General features: G+C 48.5%; 1 protein-coding gene across 2 annotated transcripts; it reads left to right on the top strand.

Annotated features, from left to right (window-relative positions):
- On the top strand, positions 1-27587 carry Bend4 (BEN domain containing 4). 2 transcript variants are annotated; one of them, XM_059275942.1, is made up of 5 exons: positions 1-609; positions 9161-9727; positions 18454-18542; positions 24045-24285; positions 25999-27587. In XM_059275942.1, exons 1-5 carry the CDS (start codon positions 81-83, stop codon positions 26214-26216), a joined length of 1644 nt encoding a protein of 547 aa, XP_059131925.1. In that variant the 5' UTR covers positions 1-80; the 3' UTR covers positions 26217-27587. The 2 variants fall into 2 exon arrangements, with proteins under 2 accessions (XP_059131925.1, XP_059131926.1); XM_059275943.1 differs by having other exon boundaries at positions 3-609; positions 24045-24214; positions 25999-26109.

The raw sequence follows: 27587 nt of genomic DNA, 5'->3' as shown, positions 1-27587 counted from the left end.
GCGCCGGGGCAGAGCAGGCGACCGGGCGGCCGAGCCACCCCTGGAGCCGCGCGCGGGGCGGGCAGGGCCTGCGGCTCGGCATGGAGCCCGAGATGCAGGCGGCGGAGGAGGGGCCCAGCGCGCCCCGCATCTACAAGCAGCGCGGCCCCTACAGCGTCCTCAAGACGTTCCCCAGCAGCCGGCGGCCGGCGCTGGCCAAGCGCTACGACAGACCCACGCTGCTGGAGCTGCCGCCCGCGCGGCCGTCCCCGCTGCCGCCGCCGCCGCCGCCGCCGCCCTTCGCGCCGCTCGCCGCCGTGCCCATCAGCAGCAGCGAGCCGCCGCCGCCGTTCCCGACGCAGCCGTCCTACCCGGCCGGGTCAGGCCGGGCCCCCGCCGCCGCCGCCGCCTCGTCGTCGTCGCCGTCCTGCACGCCCGCCGCGCCCCCGAGCCACCCGAGGACTCCGGCGCCGCCGCCGCCGCTGCCGCCGCCGCCGCCGCCGCCCACGGCCCCCGCCGCCTCGTCGTCGTCGTCCTTCGCCGCCGTCGTCAGGTACGGCCCGGGCCCGGTGAGCGGCGCGGGCGGCCGCGGCGCGGGTAGCGACGGCGCCAGCCTGGAGCTCAGTGCAGGTACCGAGTCCCGGGCCGCAACTTTTGCGGAGCTCCGGCGGTGGCGTGGGGGACCCGGGGGTGGGATGGGGTGGGGTGGGGGTGGGGTGGAGGGTCCGTTGCAAGTACCGAGTCCCCGGCCGCAACTTTGCGGAGCTCCGGCGGTGGCGTGGGGATCGGGGGTTGGGGTGGATTGGGAGGGTGGAGGGGTCCGGGGAGGCCTGTGCGTGCACGCGGGGCGGGGGGGGGGGGTGTCGGTGGGCCTCGGGAGGCCTCGGGAGCGAGTGCCGCGCTCGGGCAGGAGTAACTTCGGGAAGATTGCCGGCGCCGCTGCGGGCCCGGGCTTCCGACGGCGCGCGCGCCTAACAGGTGGCTCCCGGGTGCGGGCTCGGGCCCAGAAGCTGGGCCGCCGCCCGGGAGGGCTGGGTGCGGGGGGCCGCGGGGATTGCAGGCCCTGGGGGTGGTGGATGCTGGGGAGGGGATAGGCCCCGGGACAGCAGGCCGAGGCCACTCCACCGAGACGCCCATCTGATCCCCCGCCGCTCGACTTTTTCCACACTTCCCCTTTCCCGCCCGCCGCCTGCTTCTCCTTCTAGGCGGTTCTTTGACCCAGAAGGGCCTGTCCTTCGCCCTCTTGAAGATCCCCGCCTCCCTCGGCCGGACCCGGGCCACTTGGTGGCCTCCGGAGGTTTCTTTTTCTCTGTGCGCTCCGGTGTTGATGGCGCACACCCCTCGCTTTATCCGTGGCGAAGACACGTAGGTCTTCCGCTCGCAGTCAGCCGTGGACCTGGTGCTCGGCTGGGTTGGGGATGGGGGGGGGGAGTGAAGTTTTGTTTGTTTGTTTGTTTGTTTGTTTGGTGAGGGTCGCTCCTGCTCCAGCCACGGATTCGAGGGCATCCTCAGAGCAGAGTTCCAATCCCCACCCACCCAGTCCGGGAGACGCTGGTTTCTGTGTCGCTGAGTCGCGTGGGGCTCGCCCATCCAGAGGTCGAGATTGCTATCTCCTCCAGGGAGTGTGAGAGCACTGAGCATGGCCTGCACCAGCTCTGCTCCAGGGGGAAGGACATATGGTTCATCAGAACTGAAGTCCCTGCTCAGGCCTTCCAGGGCACTTAAGAGCCTCCCAGCTTCTGATTGTCAGCGAATCTAAGACTTTCTGGTGGTGTTTTGTGGTTGTTGTTTTGTTTTTTTTTCCCCTAGTGACAATAGGCGGGCATTGTCTCTGGAGGAGTTATAGATGCCCATGCTAAGAGCTCCGCTGTTTGTCAATATTTTGACGTGTGAAGGATTGGTTTGGAGAGAGAAAATCCAATTACAGGTTACAGTGAAGAGTTGTTCCTGTCATATCCCCCCATGCTTTGGAGATGGTAGAGATTCTGTATTGGGGTTCTTACATGGCTTCCTTACTGTTTCTGGGGTGATTTTCTTTTTCTTTTTCTTCTTCTTTTTTTTTTTTTTCATTGCCCTTACCCTAGTATCCCATTGTGTTTCATATTCACTGTTAGGCCCTCCCCAGCTGTCGTGTGTTCTGTTTGGTTTTGGTTTTTGAAATAGAGTCTTGGCTGTTCTCACACTGGCTTGGAACTCATTATTTAGGGGCTCTCATGCCTCAGTCAGTCTCTGTACTACTTGAGTGTACCCATTAGCCCAGCTCAGCGTTTTTTGTATGTTGTTTTTCCGCAGTTTGGATCCTTTTCCCGTTGCCTGTATTTTACACTCTGGTATAGTGCTGGTTCCAACCACAGCTCTGGGGATGAACCCCTTCCGTTCTCTGCCTGCTTCTGCCCTCGGGCATGCACTTGTTCAAGGCGGTTGTCTCGGCCTTTTCCTTCCTCCGGAACACTGACCACCGACTCCTTCCTTACCGTTTTCATCCATGTGTTGCTCTTCCCTGCCACAGTCGCCGGGTGATTTCTTCCAGCCTCAGTTTCTTATCGTCCTTTCCATGGCTGCTTTCATTCCGGAAGTCTCCCTGCCATCTTCATTTGGAGTTTTTTTTTTTTTTTTTTTTTTTTTTTGTTTTGTTTTTTCCTCCTCTGAGTATTTTTTCTAGTATCCTATTGTAGTTCATCTCTGTCGGAAGTTAGAAACCATTGTCACTGAATCTAAAGAGAGGAAGGGGCTTTTTTCCCCCCAAACTTTCCCATATTACCAGTTTTCTCAGGGCTGTTCTGGTCTGGGGTTTTTTCTTGGGGAGGTTTTTGTTTTGTTTTGTTTTGTTTTAATTGTTGGTTTTTGTTTGTTAGTGGGGTCTCCAGGGTGAGGTCTATAGGATGGGAGCGTGTGCTGGATGTCTACCTAGTGGTGTTGGAAAGATGGGAATTGGATCGTGGGTTTCTTCTGTGTGTCACAGAGAATGTTCTGGACGCAGAGGGGGGAGCGGTAGAATTAAGGCAGTATTGATCACTAATGGACAGACCCTCTCTCAACAGGCACAGTGATGTGAGTGGCCGTCAGAGGGGCAGCCACATGGAGAGCTGATTGGTTCTTCGAGGAACTAATGGGGCCACTTTGAGCCAATGAGCTTGTGTGCTCACCAGGGCCGGTTAAACACACGGGGCGGGGCAGGTGGGGCTTTGCCTGTTGCCATCTCACATGTAATTGTGGTGAGGGTTCGGGGCCACCTTGTCAGCTGAAAATAGTCCAGCAGCAGTGTGATGTGTGAGATTGGCATAGAAGAGGGATGACCGACCGTCCAGGGTGAACGTGGGGAAAAGATGAAAGGGTTGAAGTGAATCTTATCTGCCATTAAATGCTGCAAGCCATTGAGAAAAGAAATACGTGATTAAAAATAGATTTTTCGACATTCTTATAAGAAATCTCATGAAGAGTATAATTTCCCTTAAAAGGGGTAATACACCATGGTTTTTAAAAGCATATTTTTCCTCTGTGGGAGGCTTAGAGTTAAAACCCACGTAGATCTTGATATGCAGCCTAAATTTGGCATCAGGAAATGGGAAATTGCATCTTTAAGCAGAGTACAATCAAAAATGAATTACAATAAATCCTATATAATTGCATAGGTCATTCTCTTTAATGAGATTTTATTAACCTGACTGTCAAGCTTTTGAGTCAGGCAGATATTTTATCTTCTTCAACTGATAAAAGTGTCAGCCATAAACCACCATATAAATATTCATAAATCTACACATCTGTGGCAGCCTATCAGCATCATTCTTTTGGACATTAAAAGCATTCTAATTACTTTCTGTCTAGCAGAGCTGAAATGCTGCCTGTTCTAGTATGTGCTTGGCAGGCATGATTGCTTTTGTTTGCCATCACAAATAGCAGCATCCTATTTTATATACTGATGGTCCAGAAAATATTCAGGGATTGACTGAGCAGGATGAATATTAGGAAGCACCACCTGCTTTTGATAGCACCGAGTATATTAACTCATCTGTTAATTTTTGACACATCATTGATTTATTTATTTAGAAAAATTGCATCCTGTTTTGCTGTGTTGACGTTTGCCATTATGAAAAAAAAAATGGATGGCATTTTTTTTTTTTTTAAAGACATCCTTCACTGATTCAAGACAAGGGTACTGTTTTCCAAGACGCTTTAATTTCCTAACTTCTGTCTCCTGTACCACACCATGTAGTCCTCTTAAGAAGTTAATGTTTTAAGGGAATCCTCTATTCTGAACTAGTTGGGAGTCCTTTGGTAGATGTAGTGTGTGGATACATAATAGGTTGCTAAAATTTTTCTGCTCCTACGTCTTTAATATTAACATATTTTACCCTTGGCTGAGCTAAAATCAAAAGATTGCCACTAATCTTCAGTTCTGTGATCTCCCTCCCAGAGACGCCATTCTCTTGAGGGGTCGGCTATGATGGACACATTCTGTGCACAGCTTTCCCTATGAAGAAGGCCGTCCAAGTAGAGAGAAGAGGCGATGTTTGATTGCCTGCTTCCCATCCTGCCTCCTAGTCACTTCTCAGATTTAGGCTGGATTCAGATCACACAAGTGCAGAAGAATTTCAAGAAATGAAAATCTTAATTAAAAAAATAATAATAATAACCATGAGTTTAGACTTCAGAATCAGGGTGGGCACAGTACACAACACAGTGTCCTCTCTCAGTGGGCGCACAGTAAAGCATACTAAATTAGTGGTCTTTCAGAGGGCTGTGGAACTGTGATTTATTAACATTGTGGGGAAGTTAGGGATAGATGTTTTTAAAGTCCCTTTGTCCACTCTTGATTGTGTTTTTCTCTGCTATCCCCTGAGTGTGGGGCACTCAATGACAAGAGACTTTTAAAAAAAAAAAAAAGTTAAGAAAATCCATGTTTATGCTTTGCTCACTTAAGACAGTGGTATTCATAGGAAACAGAACTTTTCTCCGTTTCTTAGCGGTAAGGGGCTTGCACAGTTCCTGCATTTCTTTAGTCTGTCCAGAAAGCTGAAGTATTGCTGACCGTGGTACACATCCCCCCCCATCCCCCCACCCCACCCCGGCCAGTGGTGATATTTTTATCACACTCTTTTGTATGTTGGTGTTAAAATATACTGCCCGGATATTTCAAGGTTTTGAAAAGAGGGAAAATTCAACCTTAAAGGTTCACAATTGCCGTTTTTCTATGGATCAGTTCTGAGAGCAAATTCAGAATGATGCCTTTTCAGGTCTCCAGGCAAGAACTATTCGGTGACCGTCGCTGTTCCCTGATTTTCTGAGTGCACTTTAATAGATTATCTTCATAATGTAGTATATTACATAATGATTTTTTCTCAGCATGTTATGAGTTTATCCTTCAATTAAGAAAACAAATCACGCTTGTCCCTAAGTCAGATTTTTCCCCCCTTAAAATCTATGCTGTAATGCGATTCATCAATATGATTAAAACTACTCAGTGTTTTGTAGGACACTGAACAAATGTATTTGAGCAGCTCTTTTAGATGGTTCTATTTAAGCCTTTCCTTTTGTATTGTCCCTTTGTCAAGGTTATGTTAAAGGTGTGTGGGCTGTAAATCAGTTGGGACTGCGCTGATTAAAATGCAAACAGTAAATACAACTTAAGGTCTTGTGCGGGATTATAGGATTAAATGATGAAAACTGCTCTTGTGCTAGAATTGAGCCTTCCCGATCAATACCATCCTTGATTTTACCAATAAAAGAACAAAAACACGGAAGTAAAATAAGGAGAGTGGAACACCTCTCCACTTGTGTGGGTCTGCTGGCTTCCTAGGTTGGTTTAGGTCAGTAAAGAAATGGCACCCAAGGATCGGTAGGACGGAGGACATGAGTACAGACCAGGACTCTACACCTCCTCAGTGACCAGGTTTGTGTCAGGGTTCTGAGCTGCCCCGGGGTGTCTGCCAACTCTCCTTTTGTCTTCACCGGGACGGTCCACACTTGTGAGCTCTGGCACCATGGTGTGTATTTGACTGGAGAACTCAGGTGAGGGGCCCAGCGTAGGCCTTCTGAGAGGTTTGTGGAAGGATTCCTAGGTCTTGACCTTGTCACAGGAGAATCTGAGGAAGGGTAGGGTAGTGTTGCTCTCCGGAACAGGAAGTAGACTGGAGAGATGGTTCAGTGGGTTGGAAGTGTAAGGACCTCGGTTTACGTCTCTAGAACCCAGGTGAAGCCAAATGCTGTAGTACGTCTATAATCCAGCACCCCTGTGTAGAAGATAAGGAGATGGCACCAGGAGGACTCTCTGGGTGCTGGTGGGCAGTGCTCAAACAAGGTAGAGGTGCTGACACCTGAGATTGCCCTCTGACCTTTACATGTGATGGGGCACACAACTCTCTCAACACAGGTGGGTTTTTTTTTGTTTTGTTTTTTGTTTTTGTTTTTTTGTTTTTGTTTTTTTTTTTTTTTTATAAGAGAAAGTTAAGGAAGTATACCAAGAAGAAAGCAGTCTGGGATTTCAGTCTCTCAAAGGTGGTGGTGGTCTTGTGCCCACCTCCAGCCCCGATCAAGTAAATCTGAAAACACTATAAAAACGAAAGGTTCTGTATTTATCAGCCTCCCAGACAGCCATGGGGGGCAGGTGGAAGGCCAGAGGTCACCGCTGGGTGTCTTCCTCCGTTGTCCCTTCCTGTTTGTTGTGTTTGAGAACTCGGGTATATACAATGAAATAGGACCGCATCTACTCCCCGGCCCCCCCCCATTACCCCCTCCCAGCTCCTCCCTGTGTCTTGACCCACATGTGCATCTCCCCACTGAGTGTCTTTTCTTGTAATAACCCACCAAGTCCAGTTAACGCTGTCCACCTGAGCGTGGGGATGTGGCAGTTCACTGCAGAATGGACAGTGTGCTAGTGTCCACACCCCCCAAAATTACTCTCCATCAGCTATCAACTGCCAGTAGCTCCTCAGTTAAGGGTGGGGCTTTTTGAGTCAGGAAGTTCTTGTACAAACAGCCACCCCATTTTCCTGAGCCAGGGTCCCTTACCGAACCTGGAGTTTACTGTTTAGCTATACTGGCTAGTCAGTCAGCTCCAGGTCTGTGCCTCCCCGGTGCTGGGATTAGAGGCGTTTGCTACCCTGTTGGCTTCCTGTACAGGTGCTCGAATTGGAACTCAGGTCCTCCTGCTTCTGCAGCAAGCTGTTCACTCATGAGCTGTCTCCCCAGCCTTTGCCTTGTTTGTAGACAAGGTCTCACTGATTAGACATGAGGCTAGGCTGGCTGGCAGGCAGGCCAGGGAGCCCCAGGACAACCCTTCTGTCTCCGTCTCCTAGTGCTGGGATTACAAGCATAAACCCCCACGTCCATCTTTTTATGTGGATGCTGGAGATAGAGCTGGGATCCTTGTGTTTGTGTGACAAGCACTTTCCAGTTGATCTGTCTCATCAGTGGTATGTATTGATCCACTCTTGAGTGGGTATATTTGAAGCACTATAACCCGACTCTCCCAGCCCAGTGTAGTCTATCCTGTCCTGGACAGAAGAGTTTGCCTCAGGACTCCCCAGAATGGTAGCATTGTACAGACTTGGGGGATGGATACTTCCTGTGCACTGGGGGCACTGCTGGGATTTTTTTTTTTTTTTTATGTCTTCCAGTTAAGTTATTGAAACAGGACATTTGGACCACCCTTCCCTAATACCTACTCACTTCATAAAAATGTGTTAAGAAAAAAAAAACAAAACCTCTTTTCCCCTGCCTCTTGCCACCACCCCATTTTTCCTAAGACACTGCTGCCCAGGCTGATCCCCAACTCCTGGGTTTAAATGATCCTCCTGTTTGGCCTCCAGAGTAGCTGGGGCAATGCATCTGTCCACGGATAACACAGACTGCCAGAGCTGTGTTTTCATTCTCCATACATGCTGAGTTTTCTTAGGGGTTTTTACTGCATCTGTTTTCTCAACCTCAAAGAAGACCTAAGCATCTCACTATTTTTCACTTAAAAGAACCAGCCAGGTGGTGGTGGCACACACCTTTAGCCCCAGCACTCAGGAGGCAGAGCCAGGCAGATCTCTGTGAGTTCAAAGCCAGCCTGGTCTACAGAGTGAGATCTAGGACAGGCACCAAAACTACACAGAGAAATCCTGTCTCGAAATCTTTTTTTTTTTCCCCCAGGCCAAGTAAAACAAAAATACCTAGCCAGTATTTTCAGAGAAAGCTAGCTACATATTTATGGCAAATAAGAATTTCTGGCCCCTGAGTTCTCCAATATTTTGTTTGTTACCATTATTCTGAATAAGGAGAAGAAATCTGCTGAATATGGCCTGAAAAGTGTCACTCTGTACTAGTGAGATGTGTCTACATGGTGACGAACAGGAGGAACCCCCTGTTTCAATCACATTTCAGATGCATTGGACAACATTAAATAATGCTTTCAGGATTTGGGAGAGGTTTTTCCTTTGTCTCTGTAGCAAGCTGGTTGGTTTCTCTTCCCTTTTTACTTTGCACTGCTTGACAGTGTGCTTAGAATTGAGGTCTGTGGGCCTCGTGGCACCCACACTTTTTGCCCCTTTGGAGAGACTCGACAGTCCAGTGTAAATGGCTCTGAGAAGAGAGTCAGCCCATTTTCAGATGGTGCGGCCACATCACTCTACACACTGACACGAGTTCCAGATTAGGAAGACTGTTGAGTGCAGGTGTCCGGTGACAGTTTTGCTTCACGCTCATCCTCTTGCCTGTAGAGCCCTCTGGGTTACCTTAGATTTCTGGTCAGCCCTTCACAAGGACTCGGCTCTCCTCTCCAGTTTGCGTCTGTGAGCTTCGTGGTCGTGGCAGGGATTGTCTCAGCTGATGAATAGCAAGGGCAAGAGGGCGCTCCAGAAATAGCAGTAATGATTGCAGTGTGGCCTCCTATCAATGAGGAATTGAGTCTGCGGTGGCCCGCTCGATTCATTAGAGTAAGGATATTAATGAAGCCAAAGGTGTGAGCTCAGACCCGTGCAGGCCAGAGAGGGCCCTCTCCGTATAGTTCCCAGCCTTTTCTCACAGTTAGGGCTTGGAGTGGCTCAGGCACCCACTGGTCTCAGAACAATGGGGAGCTGTGTGTCCCTTCTGTGGTGGGTTCACTGGGCCTTTTGTGTTGGAAGGTTAAGCTGGAAATGGAGGACCTTGCTTCTTCCGTGCCTGCCTGCCGGTCACTCATGTCTCTCTCCTTCCATTCCAGAAAGCCGTATGATCTTGGATGCCTTTGCCCAGCAGTGCAGCCGTGTTCTTAGTCTCTTAAATTGTGGAGGAAAACTTCTGGACTCCAACCATTCTCAGTCCATGATTTCTTGCGTCAAGCAGGAAGGCTCTAGTTATAACGAAAGACAGGACCAGTGTCACATTGCAAAAGGGATCCAGAGTCAGACCTCTGACAACATAGACATAGAGATGCAATATATGCAAAGAAAACAACAAACTTCTGCCTTTTTGAGAGTGTTCACTGACTCTCTCCAGAATTACCTGCTCTCGGGGAGCTTCCCAACTCCGAACACCTCATCAGTCAGTGAGTATGGGCACCTGGCTGATGTGGACCCTCTCTCAACCTCCCCGGTGCATACATTAGGTGGCTGGACCTCCCCAGCGACGTCTGAGTCCCATGGTCACCCTTCCTCCTCCACGCTGCCAGAGGAGGAAGAAGAGGAGGAAGAGGAAGGCTACTGTCCTCGATGCCAGGAGCTGGAGCAGGAAGTTATCTCCTTACAACAAGAAAATGAAGAGCTCCGACGGAAGTTAGAGAGCATCCCAGGTACGCAGCCACACTTTGAGCAGACAGCAGCAGCTCGAATCCATAGTTGTCCTGACTGCTTCTGTGTATACACGTGTGTGCGGCTTTAGTGATGGGGGTGAGGGCCAGGGTGTTGAAAAGTTGAAAAAGCAGGATGTGTAAGATGTCCTTGGCTTGCCCAGTCCAGGCAGAAATTCCAGGACAAGCACTAACCTGTCTTGTCTGTGTTAAGTTACATGCTTTTGGGTTAAGCCCGAAGCCCATAGTCCTCATGAAAGATGTCTCCATCGGTATATAAGTAATTCCTGGATGCGATGCCTCGACATTGATGTGCATCAGCTGTTAGAAGTCTGAGAGCCCTTTAAAAGTGGTCTGTATTTACCACGGCCTTTGTGTCCCCTGGTACAAATGTGAACAAAACCGCCCCTGCGTTAGCGGGATTTGGTACTGAAGAAAGGACATGGTCTTTTCTGTCCAGCCCTTTCCCTGGCCTCCCTTGCTTCATTGTCCAACCCCCTCCCCGAAAAGTTCATTTAGAAATTGTAAACTAGTAGGTCAAAGATAAACCATTAATTAAACTGTTTGTGACCCTGATGTGAAGCAGTCCCTGCCTCTTAAACACCCTCCATTTTCATAGTATTAGAGTTGGAGTTTTCTTAGGACAAGACCTGAGTTTTTGTTGTTAGTGCTTTTTCTTCTGTACACATGGGCTGGAGAGATGGCTCAGCAGTTAAGAGCACTGGCTGCTCTTCCAGAAGACCAGGGTTCAATTCCTAGTACCCACATGGCAGCTCACACCTATCTATAACTCCAGTTCCAGGGGATCTGACCTCCTCACACAGATATACATGCAGGCAAAACACTAATGCACATAAAATAAAAATAAGTACAGCATTTAAAAATGGTTCTAAAAAAGAAAAGCACTAATTTCACTTGCATCTTCGACTTCATCCCCATGTGTGGGAGACTTAGATTGACACCGAGATTATCAGCTACATCAAGATCTCTGAGCTGTTTTAATCACTGACCCCTCCAAGATGATAAAGGCGGAGTCACATACCCACAATCTTCACGTTTATAGTTAACTGTACACTCAAACAGCTATACTCATATGTTCAAAGTACATGTAAACTGGTTATGTCTTCCGTTAAAGCCTGGCTTTTTGTATGTGTGTGTGTGTGTGCCATGTTACTGGTAGCTCGTGTAGAAAGAGGGTAATGCTGAAGAAAGCTCCCATCAGTTTGTTAGGACACATAGGACGGAAAACCAGAAACAAATGTACCTGCAGTACCAGAACTTGGGAGGTGGAGCCAGAAGGATCAGGAGTTCAGGGTCATCCTTGGCTATGGGAATTTGAGGCCAGCATGAGCTACATGAAAATCTGTCTGGAAAATGAACACACACACGTATGCATAGAGAGAGCCAAGTTAAAAAATTAAAGATCCCTTCCCTGTTTCATTAAAGGACTTCTCCCAATGGAGCAGAGGGTGGGCTCAGAGCGTTGTGGGATCTGACTGTGTGTTTGTCTTGGAAGGAGAGGCCAGGGACGTCAGTCTGCCTGATCTTCCCAGCCGGCTGTCATGCCTTCAGGAGACCCCAGAAGAACCTGGGAAGCTGTGTGAAGCCACACTGTCGCTTGTGTTCCCGGGTCAGGGAGAGGGGTCACAGCTAACTCACTGTGGTTTCACACACTGCCAGCCCTGCAGATATGATCCACTCACTAGAAGTTTACCTCCAGCATTTATCTTATTCCCATCCCTCTTCAGGGCAGAGAGGAAAGCATGTCGTAGAGATGGGCCTCTGCGGAGGTTGACATCAGCCGTTCAGAATCATAGCTGGCCGTTCCAGAGTGTAGGAAGAGGTGACATAAATGTCCAGAATATTAGTCATTTCTAGTCATAAATATGTGGACATGTTCTTGACCTACCATAAATTTGGGGTTCATCCAGGTCAGGTGCTGGTGGCCTGCTAGTCACTGAACTTCCCAGAAAGGCGAAAATGCTACAATTTCTTGAGCACCCTTGATGATCAGATACCGACTGACACTGGCTGAGGTAGTCTAATGGTTACTAGAGTTACTGAGGCTACCCCGGGCTTGTTGAGGAACTTTCCATGAACCTCGAACCAACAGCCATTTCACACGGAACTGTGATTACATTAGATATGATGGAGAGCTGGGCATGGTGGTACATCAATCCCAGCACTGAGGCAGAAGCCAGAGGGTCGGTGTTCAGGGCCATCTTCAAGTACATAGCAAGTTTGAGGCTGCCGTGGGCTACGTGAGACCCTGTCATCATTATGTCTGTGGAAACCCAGCAATACACATGAAGAATCAAGGTAGGAGTTATGTATAGATAAATGAAGACCATCAAGCTGATTGGTGATGACCTGTCGAATGTGGTCACTATCAAGAGAAAGAGGTTGAAAGTATCACCTAAAGATAGAAACTTGACCAGAAGGCAAGGGTGGCACTGCCCTCTTGCCTTCCTCCCAGCCTCCGTTGGGTGAGTAACAAGTTGGGGATCATTCAAGAGCCCGTTCTTGACTCTTAGTGACTGCAGTTTTAGGAAAACTCGCCTCTAGACACCCACTTGAAGAAAAGTAAGTGATAGGTGGTTCCATGTGTGTTGTCAAGCAGTGACTCTATTTGTCCTGCTCCCTAATGGGCCCGGGGGGACCCCACCACCCTAGAGACAGTGCATTCCCATAGGAGGACCTGGGGCCGTGTTGTAGACTCTACCCTATTTGACAGTCAGTGTGTGACAGCCAGACATCCGGGACAGACAGCACAGAGGAGAAGACAGCAGAGAATGAGGAAGGTTGAGAGCAGTTGAGCAGGTGCTGCAGATAGCCCAGTGGGAACGCAGCAAGTGTCTTCAGGGTCCCCTGCCGGGACATGGAGGTTCCTGCTTCATTGTCTTCCCTGAAGTAAAGCCTGGAGCAGAAGTGAACTAAAGGGGGGCGGTCCGTCATCGTTCACTTGGGGTCACAAGAGGAAGGGAAGGTGTTCGATCCAACCCAGAGCAGGTGGGGGAGGGCCGTCCACCAGTGCTGTGTGTTGCTGGTGAAGTGTCTGCCAGCCAGAAGCTGGGAGGTACTCACACTCCCAGAGGTCCTTTCGGGTGCCGGCAGCTCACCCCAAGGAAGTAACGTTGGCACTTTTCCTTTTATATTGGATCATTCTGCTAGGAATTTGGAAGTTTGTCCCAATTTTTTCAGTTTTTTACTAAGAGATGAAAACAGGTTAAAAAGAAGAAGCTACAATAAATAAATAGAGCCACTTGGATCAGGCATATGAAGTGCTTGGGAGGTAGTTAGGAAGCACTGATGGGTGGAGCTTCTCAATGGAGAGGGGGTCAGGTGGGGTATCGTCTAGTGAGCTCCCAGTCACAGTAACTAAGAGTGCTCATGGGGAATGAATATAAAAATCCCATATTAATCTGACATGCCAAGAAACGTAAGCCAGGCGGTGGTGGCACACACCTTTAACCCCAGCACACGGGAGGCAGAGGCAGGCGGATCTCCGTGAATTTGAGGCCAGCCTGGGCTACAGACTGAGTTCCAGGAAAGGCGCAAAGCTACACAGAGAAACCCTGTCTCGAAAAACCCCCAAAAAAAGAAGAAAAAAAAAAAAGAAAGAAAGAAATGCAAACCATACCCATCCTTATGCCCCAATGAGAAGAAATAACACCATACATCACAGTTGTCTGTTATTTTTTAATACAAAGTCCATAGATATCAAAATAAGAAAACCTATGGTGGGGTGTGTATTTGGATTTTATTTTATTTTTTAAGACAATCTCCTGGTTTTCAGGCTGACAACCAGTTCACTGATGGTCTTGAACTCCCTCTTCCTGCCCCTGGAACTGGGGGGTGCTTCCAGGGTTTTCTCCTCCAGTTATATGTGGTGCTGGAGAATAAACCCAGGGCTGGCCTTGAACTCGGAGATCCACCTGCTTCTGCCTCCTGAGTGCTGGGATTAAAGGTGTATGCCACGATGCCTGGCTTATTTGGTTTTTTTAAGATGCCACACATAGGCTAGGTCAGACAGGGGCTGGAGAAGTGGTTCTGCAGTGAACAGCACTCACTGCTTTGGCAGAAGATCCGGGTTTGGTTCCCGGCACCTACGTGGCAGCTCACAGCCAAGTGTGACTGCTGTTCCAGAGGACTGGACTCCCTCTTCGGGCCTCATGGGCACCAGGAACACGTGTGGTACACACTAATGAAGGCGAACACATACAGAGTAAAAATTCAGACAGACAGACTGGATCAGACATGAGTAATACTGAATACTTCCCTTGGCCTATTCTTCTGTTGCTGGAAAGTCAAGTTGTTTCCGTTTCGGAGTAAACACAGAGTGGATATCTTCACAGGGTGGCAGTTTTATTTCCTTTTGATGTATTCAAAGAAGGGAGGTTGATTCCAAGTTATATGGTGTGTTGTGCTGAATTTCTTTAGAAACCCCCCTAGTCTGCATAGAGAGGACAGTAGTCACTGTCACCAACAGTGGACAAGGGCTGCTTCTCTCCACACCCTCATCCACGTGTGTCACCTTTGGACTTGATGATGCCCATTCCAAAGGTTATGAGATAGCCTGGCAGTGGGTTTGTGTTTTGTTTTCCTTGTTAATGACTTCCGAGCACCTTTCATTGACTGCATTTTGGACATTTTTATGTCTTGGGAGGAACATGTTGGGTCCCCACCTGCCGCCCTCTTTGAAACAGCCCCCGAGTCCTCAGATTATATGTGTGTACCACTGTGCCTGGCTCTTGCCTGTGTTATGTGGAGGGGGTGGGGGCGGGGAAGGGACAGAGGGAGGGGCTCTCACTGGCCTGTAGCTCATATTTAGGCTAGGCTGGCCAGCCCACCAGCCCAGGGATCCTTCTTTCGACCCCACACCCAGCCCTTTACATGGGAGCCAGAGCTGCAGCCAGGTCCTCATGCTTGTAAGGAAAATGTTTCCTTGACCTAGCTGCCTTCCTCTGGTAGGAATTTTATAGTTTCTGATCTTACATTTAGGCCTCCTCCTTAGTTTTTAATATTTACGGTCTTACATGAATTGGTGGTTGATTTTTGTATGTAAGTTTTCAGTCTAATTTCTTAATTCAGTTTCCGGGGCTGGAGAGATGTGTCATAAGTTAAGAACACTTGGCGCTCTTGCAGAGGACGAAGGTTCAGTTCCCAGCCACCCACATTGGGGCCGCTCACAACTGTCTGTGACTCCATTTCCAGGGGTCCAACACCCTTCTGACCTGCAGCCCGCACCCACATGGCGCTCAGACATTGCAGCACACACATGTGCCTACTCACTCAGGTGCATATACATGCACAAAACAAAAATAAGCCTTTAAAAAATACGGAAGAAAATTCAGTTTTTCCCGGGATTAATATTGCCAGTATTTTTATAAAAGCCTCTACTTCTCCCAGGCATGGTGGCGCACACCTTTAATGCCAGCACTGGAGAAGCAGAGGCAGATGGACCTCTTAGTTCAGGCCCAGCCTGATCTACAGATGGAGGTCCAGGCCAGCCCAGGCTTCATAATGAGATCCTGCCTTTATGTGAACAAAAGAAAAACCTACTTCCTTCCTTTTTGAGACAAGGTCTTGGTATATAGCCCTCAAATTTCTGATTGTTCTGCCTTCCCCGCCTGAGTGCTAGGTTTATAAGCACAGGCCATTGCCCCTGCCGAAGTTCCGTCGTTATGGTGTATTCTAACTCCGGGCTCACACCACCTGTCCACTTCATCTTACAGACAAGGAAGTTGGGGTATAGTAGGCGGGAGAGCAGCTGTAGATGGGAAGTTACGTAGTCCAGGCTTTCTGATTGGGTGTCCAGTTTGTAACCCTCCAGCCTGGAGTGAGTTCTCACTGCCAGGGTAGTTAACGTTGTCTGATCACCGTATGAGCCTGAATTAGCCAAGGAGTTAGTGAACACTGGCATTACTTCTGGCAGAAATACAAAGCTTAGGCCTCTGAGGGCCTTCTGTACAGTGCCGTCAAGTAAGAAGTGTGCGACCTTGTTTCTTCTGTGCGCTGGGTGTTGGCACTTTGGCACCACGGTGGAGGGCCATTTTAAAAAGGAATTCCCAAACAGAAGTATAAGGGACATCCCTAAATAAACCACGACAGGGACACTTGCTTCCAGCATAAGAACTGAAACAAGACCGTCACAGCTGGGACATTTGTCAGGCGACTCAAATTCCAAACGTTTTTGCACGAGTCTGCTTGTGGCTTGTGAAAGTTCCGGTTTGGGGAGTTCCAAGCATACCTTAGCAAGCAACTTTACAGACTTGCGAATACCGAATCCAGGGAGTCGTGACTCACTGAGCTGCAGGCGCAGAGCTAACCCCACTAGTTCCCTGGGTCACTAAACGGGTAACCAGTACTACCAGTTAGGGGTGAAGGGATTGTGAGCACACTAAAGCCCCCAAGAGTAGCTGCAGCCGTAGACCGGTGCTGCTTGATGGCTGTGACCCTGACAGTCATTTGCCCGTGCTGAGCCTCGGTGGCCCTTCTCTAAGGCAAAATTAACAAAATTATAGGACTAGCGAGTGTTTGATTCAGTAAGTCTTCTCATGAACACAGCATCACCTCTAAGAAAAATTGTCCCTGAGGCCGGAGGCATGGCTCAGCAGTTAAGGTGCACTTGTTTCTCTTCCAGAGGACCCACATGGTGGCCCACAAACATCATCCAGTTCCAGGGGGTCCAGTATCCTCTCCGGACCTCCACAGACACCAGGCATGCACATGGTGTGCATACAGACAAGCAGGCAAAACACTCAGACACATAAAACAAATCTTAGAAGAAGAAAGAAAAACCGTTTCTAGATGTTGGTAGAGCAAGTCTGTAATCCAAGAGCCAAAAAGGCTTGGGCATGAGAGAGTCCAAGACCCTTGTGCGATAGATATGTAGTGAGCCCCCATCTTAACCAAGAAAGGAAGTGTGAAACTTGTGTGCCTAGCAGGACAGAGACTGCAAGTGCTTTTCCAGATTAGAAGCGGTGTCTGACTTCAGAAAGAGGCCAGCAGGCCTCGGGTTGGTGTCTGCTGCTTGTAGTCGGTCTTCACTTCTCTGGGGTCCTGTCCGGGGGAGATAGGGTCCTATGACTACCTGTGTAGCTGAAGGTGGTCCTCCTGCCTGCTTCTCACAAGAGTTGAGATTACAGGCCGGGCACCACTGTGCTTGGCTTTCTTCCTGAACATTCTTAGAGACTTTTCAACCCTCAGTGCCCACAGTACACCAAATATCCAACTTCACTGGACAGTTGGGACTTCTGGGCAACCAGACACTTTATCTGACCCCAGCTCTTTCCACCCCCAAAATATGCTGTCTTTTTCTTGAGAAACTCCTGTGCATTCTTCAGTGCCCAGTTGAAACAAGACATTCCTCCTTGTGAGAGACCTTTTTTAACCTCCAAGCACACCATACATACCTCTGTTAAAGTTGTTTTCAAGCCTGTGTTTACCCTGAGTAAGTCTCCTGATAAGGGGCTATACGGTGCTTGAGGGCAGAGAGGACACCTATCATCTTGATGTCCCTGTCCCTGTTGAAACAGGGCATTGTCTTTATCTGAACTCCAACCATGCAGCTGTAGGAGGCTAATACTTAGTGCTGACCATTTGGTTTGAGATATTTCTATTGAGGAGCTTATTATATGTTACTAAAATAAATATGGTGAGGCTACATGAAGATTATTAAACATAACAGCTGGGATTGTCAGCGATAAAAAAAAAATTCAACTTTCCAGTAAAACTATTGAGTAATATTTTGAGGAGTTTGAAGTCTTTGACTAAGAAGACAGATAAAATAGTGCTTGAGGAGAGGAGATAAACTGACCAATAAGATTTTAGCTGGGTGTGGTAGCACGGGCCTGTAATCCAGTCATTCAGGAAGCTGAGGCAAGAGGATGGCTAGCTCCAGGCCAGCCGAGGCTACATGGCTAATAATATTGGTACACTGAAACTGTTAGCTGAAGACCCACTCAGCCTTAATATGGGAAAACCGAAACTCTCACAGCTTCTTTAGAAGAGGCTTACCCAGTCCAGGCGCAGCTATGAGGCCTCTGAGGAACTCACTGGACTGCGGCACTTGAAAAGCTGGTAGCTCCCAGTTGGCTTTGCTTCTGCTTCACGTCATTACCTCAGTTGTTCCTCACAGTAACTATGTGGAGTAATCATTCCAGTCGGACAGGCTTGAGCGCGGGAGCTCAGAGAGGTCAGGTAATTTGCCCGGGGTTGCATAAGTCAGGTCAGAATCGGCACACCTGAAACAGCAGTACCCAACGGCTACTGTAGAAGTCTTCCAGTGTGGGAAGGACCCTGACTGGGTATTCAGCTGTTTTCCCTTAGAGACTAGGGGTAGGGCAGGGGTCTCTTTCCTGTTGCCCCACACCATCCTTTTCCCTTTCCACCTTTTCAGTCTTCAGATTATGTGATGAGCATACAGTCTGTGTTGATCATTTCCCCTCCCCCAACTCCTCCCAGAACCTCCCCAGCTTTGTGCTCTCAATCCCCCCAAAAGTAAGTAAGTAAACAAATACCAAAACAAACAAGCAAAAGACCAGTAAGACAAAAACAAAATGAGACAACAAGTCCATTAAAAAAAAAAAAACAAAACATGGGGTTTGTTTGTGTTGGTTGGTATACCCACTGAGCCTCCATTGGAGAAAACGGATTTCCCCTTTCCCAGGTTTTCGCCCCCATGTTGAAAGCGAGCTAACGTGTGCCGTTGCTGTTCCTCCCCACAGTGCCCTGCCAGACCGTCCTAGATTACCTAAAGACAGTGCTCCTGCACCACAACCAGCTCCTGCCGCAGCCCGCCGACCAGCCCACCGAGGTAGGAGTCGCCTCAGGGACAGGGGCGCAGGCTTGCAGGTGGAATTCCCCCGGGGGGAAGCCTGCTCACAGCTTTCCAGTCTCTCTGGAGCAGATGGCTGACCAAGCACATTGCTGACTGCGGGGAGTTGGTGGGCCTGTTACCCTGGGCGCATACTCTGTGGAGAAAGACCACGTGCGGACTTAATTGACCAAGAGTCATCTGCACTTGGAAAGGTAGGGGAGCCAGCAGCTTACATTGCATAGGCAAGTCTCCCCATTCCTTTGGAGCAGGGAAGTCGGAAATGGAGACAGCATCCAGCATGCCTTCAGGTAGAGCCCTGCTCTCCATGTGTCTTGCTCTGGGGTGTCTGACATTCTCTGGGGCTTTGACGTTATATCCCAGACAGCACACACAAGCTGTTTTCTTTCTCTGAGCCACGGTAGAAGCAACCCGTCCCCCATTGTATAGGACAGTGGTCCCTTGATGCTAGGGTGTTTAACAGACTACATATTTACCAAATTTTCAAAGCTCGGTCTGGAGAATGTTCCTACCTTCCTGTTTTCAGACTTTAGAACATGGCTTTGAGTCTCCTTGCCTTCCTCAGTTACTGTGCCTCCTTCCATCTTCATCAGAGCGTGCTCCCAAAGCACTCCCATGCCACACGGCCACACATCTCCTACACACTCCTCATCCCCATTAGCACCCTAGTGCCTTTTGGATTCTGAGAACCCTGGATTCTCAGTTGATGCTTTCTGAATGATGACTCACTTTAAAATGATTAAACATGTCTAAGAACTGTTCACTGATCTCCACTCTGTTTTCATTACCCTTCTACCCTATAATCTCACTCCCCTCACTGCTCCCCAGTGATCTGCAGGGACCCCCTCACCCCCACCCACCCCTGTGCCTTTCCTGGGTGTCGCTCAAGCTCACGCTTCCCTCCTGGGCGTCGTGTCAGGGCCATCGTCTGGCTGGCTGTCCTTGATGCCATTGTTGTCGTCCATTGTTCCTGGGTTCCTTCCTCTCTACTGTCTCAGTCAGTTTGTGGGGTGCTCTTCCTCCTCCACCTCCTCCTCGCCTCCCCCTTCTCTGGCACTTGAAGTCTAAAAGGTCCCACAGCTCAAGTCCACATCACCCTTCACTGCTTGGGCTGGCGGTGGGCGGCCCACACCCTCCTCACTCCTCACCACCTGCTCCAGTCCCCAACCGTCCTTGTGTTTTCCTTCTTGAAAGGCCTCACCAAACCCAGGCAGAAGCTCCTCCCTGTCCCTGGGTTTCTTCTTATTCCCAAACATTCCCAAGTTCATTTTCTCCTTTCTGGTCTGAGCACTTTCAGTACTTTTTACCTCTCTCTCCTTTGCACAAAACAAAGTTATCTTTCTCAATTAAAGATCCAGCCTAAATTACAATCCATAATTGAAGACTGCATTTGTTAACCTGACATTTTATGGTGTAAAACACAAGGGAAGTATGTACTTTGTCCGGGAAGTGTCTGGCTGCCCCTCCCCGCCTGTGCTCAGAGCACATTGTAAACCTGTACAGTGAGGGCTGTTTTCAGTGTGACGCCATAGGTGAGGTGTTGGTAACCATGGCTAACTGAAGTGTACAGTCAGCCCCCCAAAACAGAAGGAGGGACTGGAAGAATGGCTCAGCTGATGAAGTGCAGGTGGGATGCTCCAGCACCCACATGGAAAGCAGGTGTGGTCAGGGCGTGCAGCTGTAATCCAGCGCACTTGGGAGGTGGGGGCAGGCTTGCTAACCTGGCAGCCTTGCCAGTCTGTGAGCTCCAGGTTCAGTGAGAGACCCTGTCTCAAAAATACAGGTGGAAAGGCTGGTTGGTCGAGGTAGCACACATCTGTAAGCCTTTAATCCCAGCACTCGTGAGGCAGAGGCCAGCCTGGTCTACAGAGTGAGTTCCAGAACAGCCGAGGCTACAGAGTGAGACTCTGCCTCAAAAAAGAAAGAAAAGAAATGAAATTAGGGTGGGGAGTCATTTAAAGAAAATCCCAGCATCGAACCGTGCCCTCCCTGTGTATAGGCATAAAAGTGCATGCATACCCCCACACAAATAGATAAGGACAGAGGATTGCCTGTGTTTCCCTTGGATAGGGCCATTTAAACTTCATTGCCTGTCATCATCATTATTACTATACTGTTTTTATTGTCTTCTCAGGCACCTGAGAATTTTCTCATTTTTATTATTTATCACATTTTATTCCTTTTAACTATGCTAAAACAGGATTATAACTCTCATCCATAACCCCCAGGGCTTCCTAGGTTGTGTTTGGGGCTATAAATTACTGGTTCTCTTTCTTCTGTTTCTTGATGAAAATTACCTCCAAATGGTAATTCTGCATTTTATGAGATCCATGTTTTATGTTGAGCTGCTGTGGTTTGAGTTGCATAGGACTCTGCTATGATTTTCTCAAAGATTGGAAAAAGTACCTGTCTTAGATTACCAGCTCCCTAATCATGAACACCCTCATCTTGAAATGGACACAGTTTAGGGGCACAGCTCAGTATTAAGGGATGAGTGAAAAACTCAGCCTTCCCCCGTCCCTCCTCACTTAAGAACTTGTGACTCTTTGGGAAAGGATACAACCTTGGTAAAATAGCCATAACTTTTCCTTGAGGGTAAGCACCCCAACCCCAGGGAATCAGGTATATTAGGATGATGGTGATGGTGATGATGGTGATGGTGATAATCGTCATGGTGGTGATGATGGTGAGGATGATGGTGAGGATGATGGTGAGGATGATGGTGGTGGTGGTGATGGTGGTGATGGCGATGATGATGATGATGATGATGATGATGATGATGATGATGATGGTGGTGAGGATGATGATAGAAAATAAACAGCTCAAGAAGTAGCTGTGGAGTTTTCTTCTAAGGTTAATGATGAATGTGTTCACAGGGACTGTAGGAGGAGGGGTTTTGATTTTTTTTTTTAACCTTCATTTTTATTTTTCATGTGTGGGTATTTTGCCTGCATATGTCTGCACTGTGTGCATACAGGGCCCATAGAGGCCAGAAGAGGGCATTGGATTCCCTGGGACTGGAGCGACAGATGCTTGTGAGCCACCATGTGGGTGCTGGGAATTGAGTGCAGGTCCTGTGGAAGAACAGCCACTGCTCTGAACCACTGGGCCATCTCTCCAGCCCCTGGCTTTAAACTCTTAACTACATCCACTGTTGCCAGGCATCTGCTTTGTGCGGTCACGTCAGTAATCTTGGGCCACATCACTCACTTGGCCAGTGTGCTGCACCTGCTTCTGGCTCGGAGAGGTTACTGCATGGAGCACACACGTCCCGGCCCTCGGAGTCTGTGGTGGGAGATGGATGGACACACCTCAACAGAAACTGGGATCTGCAATTGTCCCTTTGTTTTCTTATCTCTTTTGAGACAGGGTCTCACTCTGTTCACAAAACTGCCCTAGAGTTCACTATATAACTGAAACTGGCCTTGAACTCTGAACAGATCCCCCTGCCTCAGACTCTAGAGTGCTGGGGTTACAGATGTGAATGACCATTATGCTTGGTGAATGTGGTATTGTTGGCCCCCTTTTGACATAAAGAACTGAAGCTGAGAATAGTCTCTCTGGGGCTGAACCCTTGGCCCAACTTTATAATTGCGTTGTTTGGGTTTGGTTTCACTAATGGGTGTTTTGTTTTCACCTGTGTATGTGGACCACATGTTTACTTAGTCCCCTCAGGCCCTGGGGCTAGAATTACAAATGGTTATGAGCCGCCATGAATTGAACCCAGGCCCTCTGGAAGAGCAATCGGTATTCTTAACATCTGAGCCATCTCTCCAGTGCTAGTCCCTCCCTGCCCCTCCTCTCCAATTGCACTGCCTGGGGCCATGCCTTAGACTGACGGTTAATTGTTCAGTGAGTAGTGCAGCTGTTAGTAAAGGACTTCTGTAAAATGCTTTAGGAGGAGTGGTCCTGGGCCAGCTGGGAGTCCACCCACCTCAAGCTCCTCCAACTGCCTGGTGGAAAGGTCATTTGCTGGAGATCCACTAAGCCCCTTCCTGTGTCCATGAGAAGCAGTGGATTATTTTCCCTTCTGTATCGGCCATGTGGCTCACCACCCTTTCCCTCAAGTAGGACTCTCTGGTCTACAGGCTGGCTAACCACACTACTGGCCTGGCTCCCCATTCCTTCATGTCGAATTCTCACCTCCTACTGAAGGGCAGCAGAAAGAACCCACGAGCCCTGGGCTCCTGATTTCTGATCACACGTGTGCACAAGGTCCCAGAGCCCAGGGTTTTGGATGCTACCACCTGTTGGCCACTCCAAGTTCAGGTAGCTTTCTCAAAGTTAATAAGCCATGAAACCCAGTTCATTTTAAAGCTAGCCTGTCTTCTAAATTCAGTGCACAAACCATGACCTCAGCTGCCTTCCTTAAAGGAAACTAAGTCCCACTGTCACCGGCAGGAGAACGTTGAAGAGATGAGTTTCTGTGTGCACTGTCCAGTGACTGCTTCCAAGTCAGATGCAGTCCTCGCTGTCCTGCTCTGGCATTCTTGCCAAAACCTGCTCCATGCTTAACTAAGTAAGCAGTTTTTGAAATAAAATCCTGTCAGACCCAAACAGTACGAAATTTATAACCCTCAGTAAATTTTCAGAGTTGTAAAATTGAATGGGTTTCCCTTTTTTTTTTTTTTTTTTTTTTTAAATTTTGTACACCTTAATTACTGGGGAAGAAGTTTATTAAAACTGAGATCATGGGTTAATTAATTTGTCCTGGACTGTAGAATTTTATGGACAGCCAGAACTAAAGTAATGGTTGCGTGGGTGCAATTGACTAAACACGGCTTATAAATGTTACAGAAGTCCCCGTAATTAGTCCCACTGCAGCCATTTAGCTTGGGAATTTTACAGCAGACATAAATTATGAAGGTGAAAAGTAAGAAAATTTTTAGTTGACACGTTGGCATTTGCAGAAGCGACAATGTGAGAAAAGCTGTTTTGCCTTCATTTTTTTCCCAGTTTCCTCCTTTTAAGCCCTGTTCTCTTCGTGTTTGCTGTTACACCACGACAGTCGTGTGTCCCGTGCCTCAGACACAAGCCACGCCTATCGAAATAGACTGCTCGGCACCGTTTCTCTAGGAACGCAACTGGCAGCCAGAGGATGCAGGGACCTGTTTGATCACACTCTTCAAAGTCATTTCTGCATATCTAATAGATTGAAAGGGAAAGTTACAGGTTATATTTACAGAGTGCTCCCTGTCATTGGATCTTGACACATTTTAACCTACCTGTTAAAAGGCGAGTTATAAATAGCTCCTCTTTCAAAGGTGTTCATTATAGCTCATTGGCTCTTGTTATAGAAAATGCAAATGTAATTTGAAAAGTGCCCGTTCTGAGTGTGGGCAATTACTCGTGCTCTTCAGTGCCCGGTTCATTGTCGGCATAGCCACTTGCTTTAAAAGCGCGTTTGCCTTTGAAATGGAGATCATTTGGCTGCTGGCTGGCTGGCTCAGTGGGTAATGAGAAAATATTTTCCTTTTCCAGGGAAGCAAGCAGCTGTTGAACAACTATCCCGTCTACATAACGAGCAAACAGTGGGACGAGGCTGTAAATTCTTCCAAGAAAGATGGGAGACGGCTCCTCCGATACCTCATCAGATTTGTTTTCACAACCGATGAGCTTAAGTACTCATGCGGCCTTGGGAAAAGGAAAAGGTCAGTGCAGTCAGGAGAGACAGGTCCTGAAAGACGCCCTCTGGATCCAGTTAAAGTCACGTGCCTCCGAGGTACCGCATCCTTCCCCTCAGTGTCCATCATCCGTGACCCCATTTCACTGCATTGGCTGTGGCTCCCCACACAAGTGTGCAGCCCTTACTGTATTTTGATTTTTTTTTTTTTTCAATCTTTGCACCAAGACCTTCTAAGCTTCATGTGGCCCATCTCCTTGGTGTTGAAAAGCTCTGTGAACGGCTCTTTCCTTTCGCCTCGTCTTCACATAATGGTACAAAGGCATCACATAGCACCTCATGTTTCACGCTTTCCGTTCAGATTTGCTTTGCTGCCAGAGAAGGCCACATTCAGCAAAACTGGAGCGTAGGGAGACAGGCACAGGGAGAGAAGAGGGGCCGTTTTGTAATTGGCTGTAGGGTATTTGCTCCCATGGGCCGTCATCTGGCTTGCTTCTTTAGTCATACATGCAAAGTATACCGGAAGTAGACTTTACCCGTAACCCTTTTTAGGTTAAAAAGAAAAGAGCGTCTGTGTTAAAATTCTGCCTCGCTGACACAGTTTTGTCAGTATTTCAGGTGACTGCTTTGGTCTCCACAGTTGCAGGTCAGGCAAAGGTTGGGGAACTAGAAGTTTATGGAAGAGGTTTCAGCAGACACAGACAAGTAGAAACATGATAGGGTCACCAGAACACTGCCTGTCCTGGAACACAAAGCCAAAAACACACCAGAAGACCCTTCACAGCTGAGTACTCATTTTATTGACTAGAAAGACATGTTGATTTAGTCTGGATAGGAATCTAAATTTTTCCTAGTGAAAGTCACAGTTTATTAGATAGGTAGGTAGGTAGATAGGTAGGTAGGTAGGTAGGTAGGTAGGTAGGTAGATAGGTATAGATCACTCTTAAGGCTTTAACGATTGGAAGGCTTGCCTCTACTCACCCCAGGACACAGCCTTCTCTTAGACATTGGAGCTCTGTAATCCCTGCTGTGGAAGTATACATGTCCTGTTGGGAAGCAGCAAGGCATCTTTAGCTCACCCCACAGATTCTTGTTGGGCAGGGACTGAAGGGTTGGTGCATGCATGGCTCTCAGTCATCCTACAGGACTCTTATGCAGGTGCCCTCTGCTTGGGGAAGTCACTGCCACGAGAACACCACCATTAACGAGTATCAGTGCTGTAAAGCGATCGGTGGGCTTTAGTAGGGAAATTCCCCTTACTTAGCGTGACCAGCTGATGGAAATTTCTAGAATCTCTGTTATTTAGCTAATCGATGATAATTTCCCTGACTCCCCAGCATCATCAGAGGTGGTAGAATTGCTCACGAAGCGGCAGTGTTGGGCTTGGGCTCCTTGCTTGTGCAGTCAAAGTGATGAAAACTCAGTTAACCATATCCCTTCGGGGGAAATGGTTCTGGGGGGGGGGGGACGCTTGCCGCACAAGCCCGAGGGGCTGAGTTCATCCCCGGGATCTGTGTCAAAAGCTGGGCAAAGAGCAGTTAAGGAAGACACCTTTGTCTTCAGCAGCAGATACTCCCTAGAGGTTTAGGGTGGCTTTTGCTGTTGCACAGGGGAGCACTGGCGGGGGACAGGGGTGGGGGTGTTGGAGGTTGGTTGTAGCGAGTGACAGTCATGGCATTGCCCTGGACCCCACGTAACTTGTCTGGTAGATAGAGCTTCTCACATAGGTTCAGCAGCCTTTCTGTCCGTCAGCATCTGTCAACAGAACAGCCAGCTCTGTTCCCTCTTTTACTGTTGTTTGTATTCCCACAGAGTTCATTAGGATGCACTGTACCTCCAACCCCGATTGGTGGATGCCCTCGGAGGAGCAAATAAACAAAGTGTTCAGCGACGCCGTGGGTCACGCCCGACAGGGCCGGGCCGTGGGGACTTTCCTGCACAACGGCGGCTCGTTTTATGAAGGAATGGATCACCAGGCTCCCCAAGATGAGGTCTTCAACAAGAGTTCCCAGGATGGATCAGGGGACTAGCGGACAGAGTCTTCCCACCCACGCAGCGGCGTTCTGTTTTGTTCTGTTTCAGAGTTCCAGTTGTGAATGTGCACTTCCTTGTTACCTTAGCGTCCAAAGCATGTTACTCTGTCATACTTCACAATTCTCGAGCTTAAGACTGTGACCCACTGCCACGGTTCCCAAATGGAAATCCAGCTGAGGGGTCTTTGGGAAGTCTCTGGCACCGGCAGTAGATTTGGGGTGTATTATATCACAGAGGCAAAGGTACAGTTGACATAAAGTCTTTACTAGCTAGACATTGAGGATGTCTTCTGTCCCGAGTCTTCAGGTCAGCCTGGCCTCCTGAGCAGAGCTGGTCTCCTGGGAAGGTTCAGTTAGTGTTCCTGCGCATGGGGGAAGGGAAGACAGTTGTTTTAAGGGACAAGCAGCAAGCATTTTCTTACTTAGTTCAAGTAAGTCTTGTTTCGATTTTCCAAAGACACGGGATTGGTGACACTGTAAGCCTCCATATATTACAACTTACTGATTAGAAGCCAGAGAACAGAGGCCATGTCTATGGATGGTTAAGTGGAGGTCAGCCATTTTTCTGTTATAGACAAAACTCACTGTGTTGATCAGAAAGGCAGCCTGGTTTCTGTGGTTTACAAGCAGATTTTCTTTATACCTTTAGGAAACATCCAAAGGATCTAAACCATTTTCACATGCCGCGGTTTCATAAGTCCCTTGATGCACAGCATCCCTAGCCTTAAGTCATACTTGGTCGACAAAAGCCAGGGTAGCATAGGGTTCAGTGAGAATGCGCACTAGCTAGCTGTTTGGTAAGATCTTCAAGCACAGGGCATGACTGATGGCATCTGCTGCTGGTCAGGGGTCTTGGCACTGTGGACACGCAGCTTCAAGGCCGTTCTGACAACTGCAATGGCTTGTGGGGGATTTCTCTGAAACTTGAGGACCTGTCTGGACTGAGTGGAGCTTTAGAATAGGTGAAACTTCTGTTTCCATTGTCGTGGATGAAAACGCCTCATCCAGCTGTGCCTCTCCTCACCCAAGTCCTCTGCAGCCTAAGCTCTGAGTTACTGTTCTGCTTCCCTGGTTAATCTGTGGAAATGTACGTGAGGTTAGTGGTACCCTGGGAACCACTTCCCAGCAGAGGCTACAGATGTGCTATAATCCTTTCTGATAAGGATGAGACTCACTCTACCTAACAAGTCGAGATTAATGTTCTTTGTGGACCCAAGAGCTAAATGGGCAGCGTTCACTGAAGATTGTGAATGTCATCTACAAACACAGTGAATGGCTTTGAAAATGGGATAGAAATTCAGTCTGTATCCATTTAGAAAAGGACTTTTGGTGAGGCTGTTTTTGCCAAAATAAATCACATATCTTTTA

The sequence above is a fragment of the Peromyscus eremicus genome, chromosome 10, assembly GCF_949786415.1.
Source record: "Peromyscus eremicus chromosome 10, PerEre_H2_v1, whole genome shotgun sequence".
In the NCBI taxonomy this organism is placed as follows: domain Eukaryota; kingdom Metazoa; phylum Chordata; class Mammalia; order Rodentia; family Cricetidae; genus Peromyscus; species Peromyscus eremicus.
Note: the sequence above shows the minus strand (reverse complement) of the source record. Positions and strands in the feature narration are given on the sequence as shown.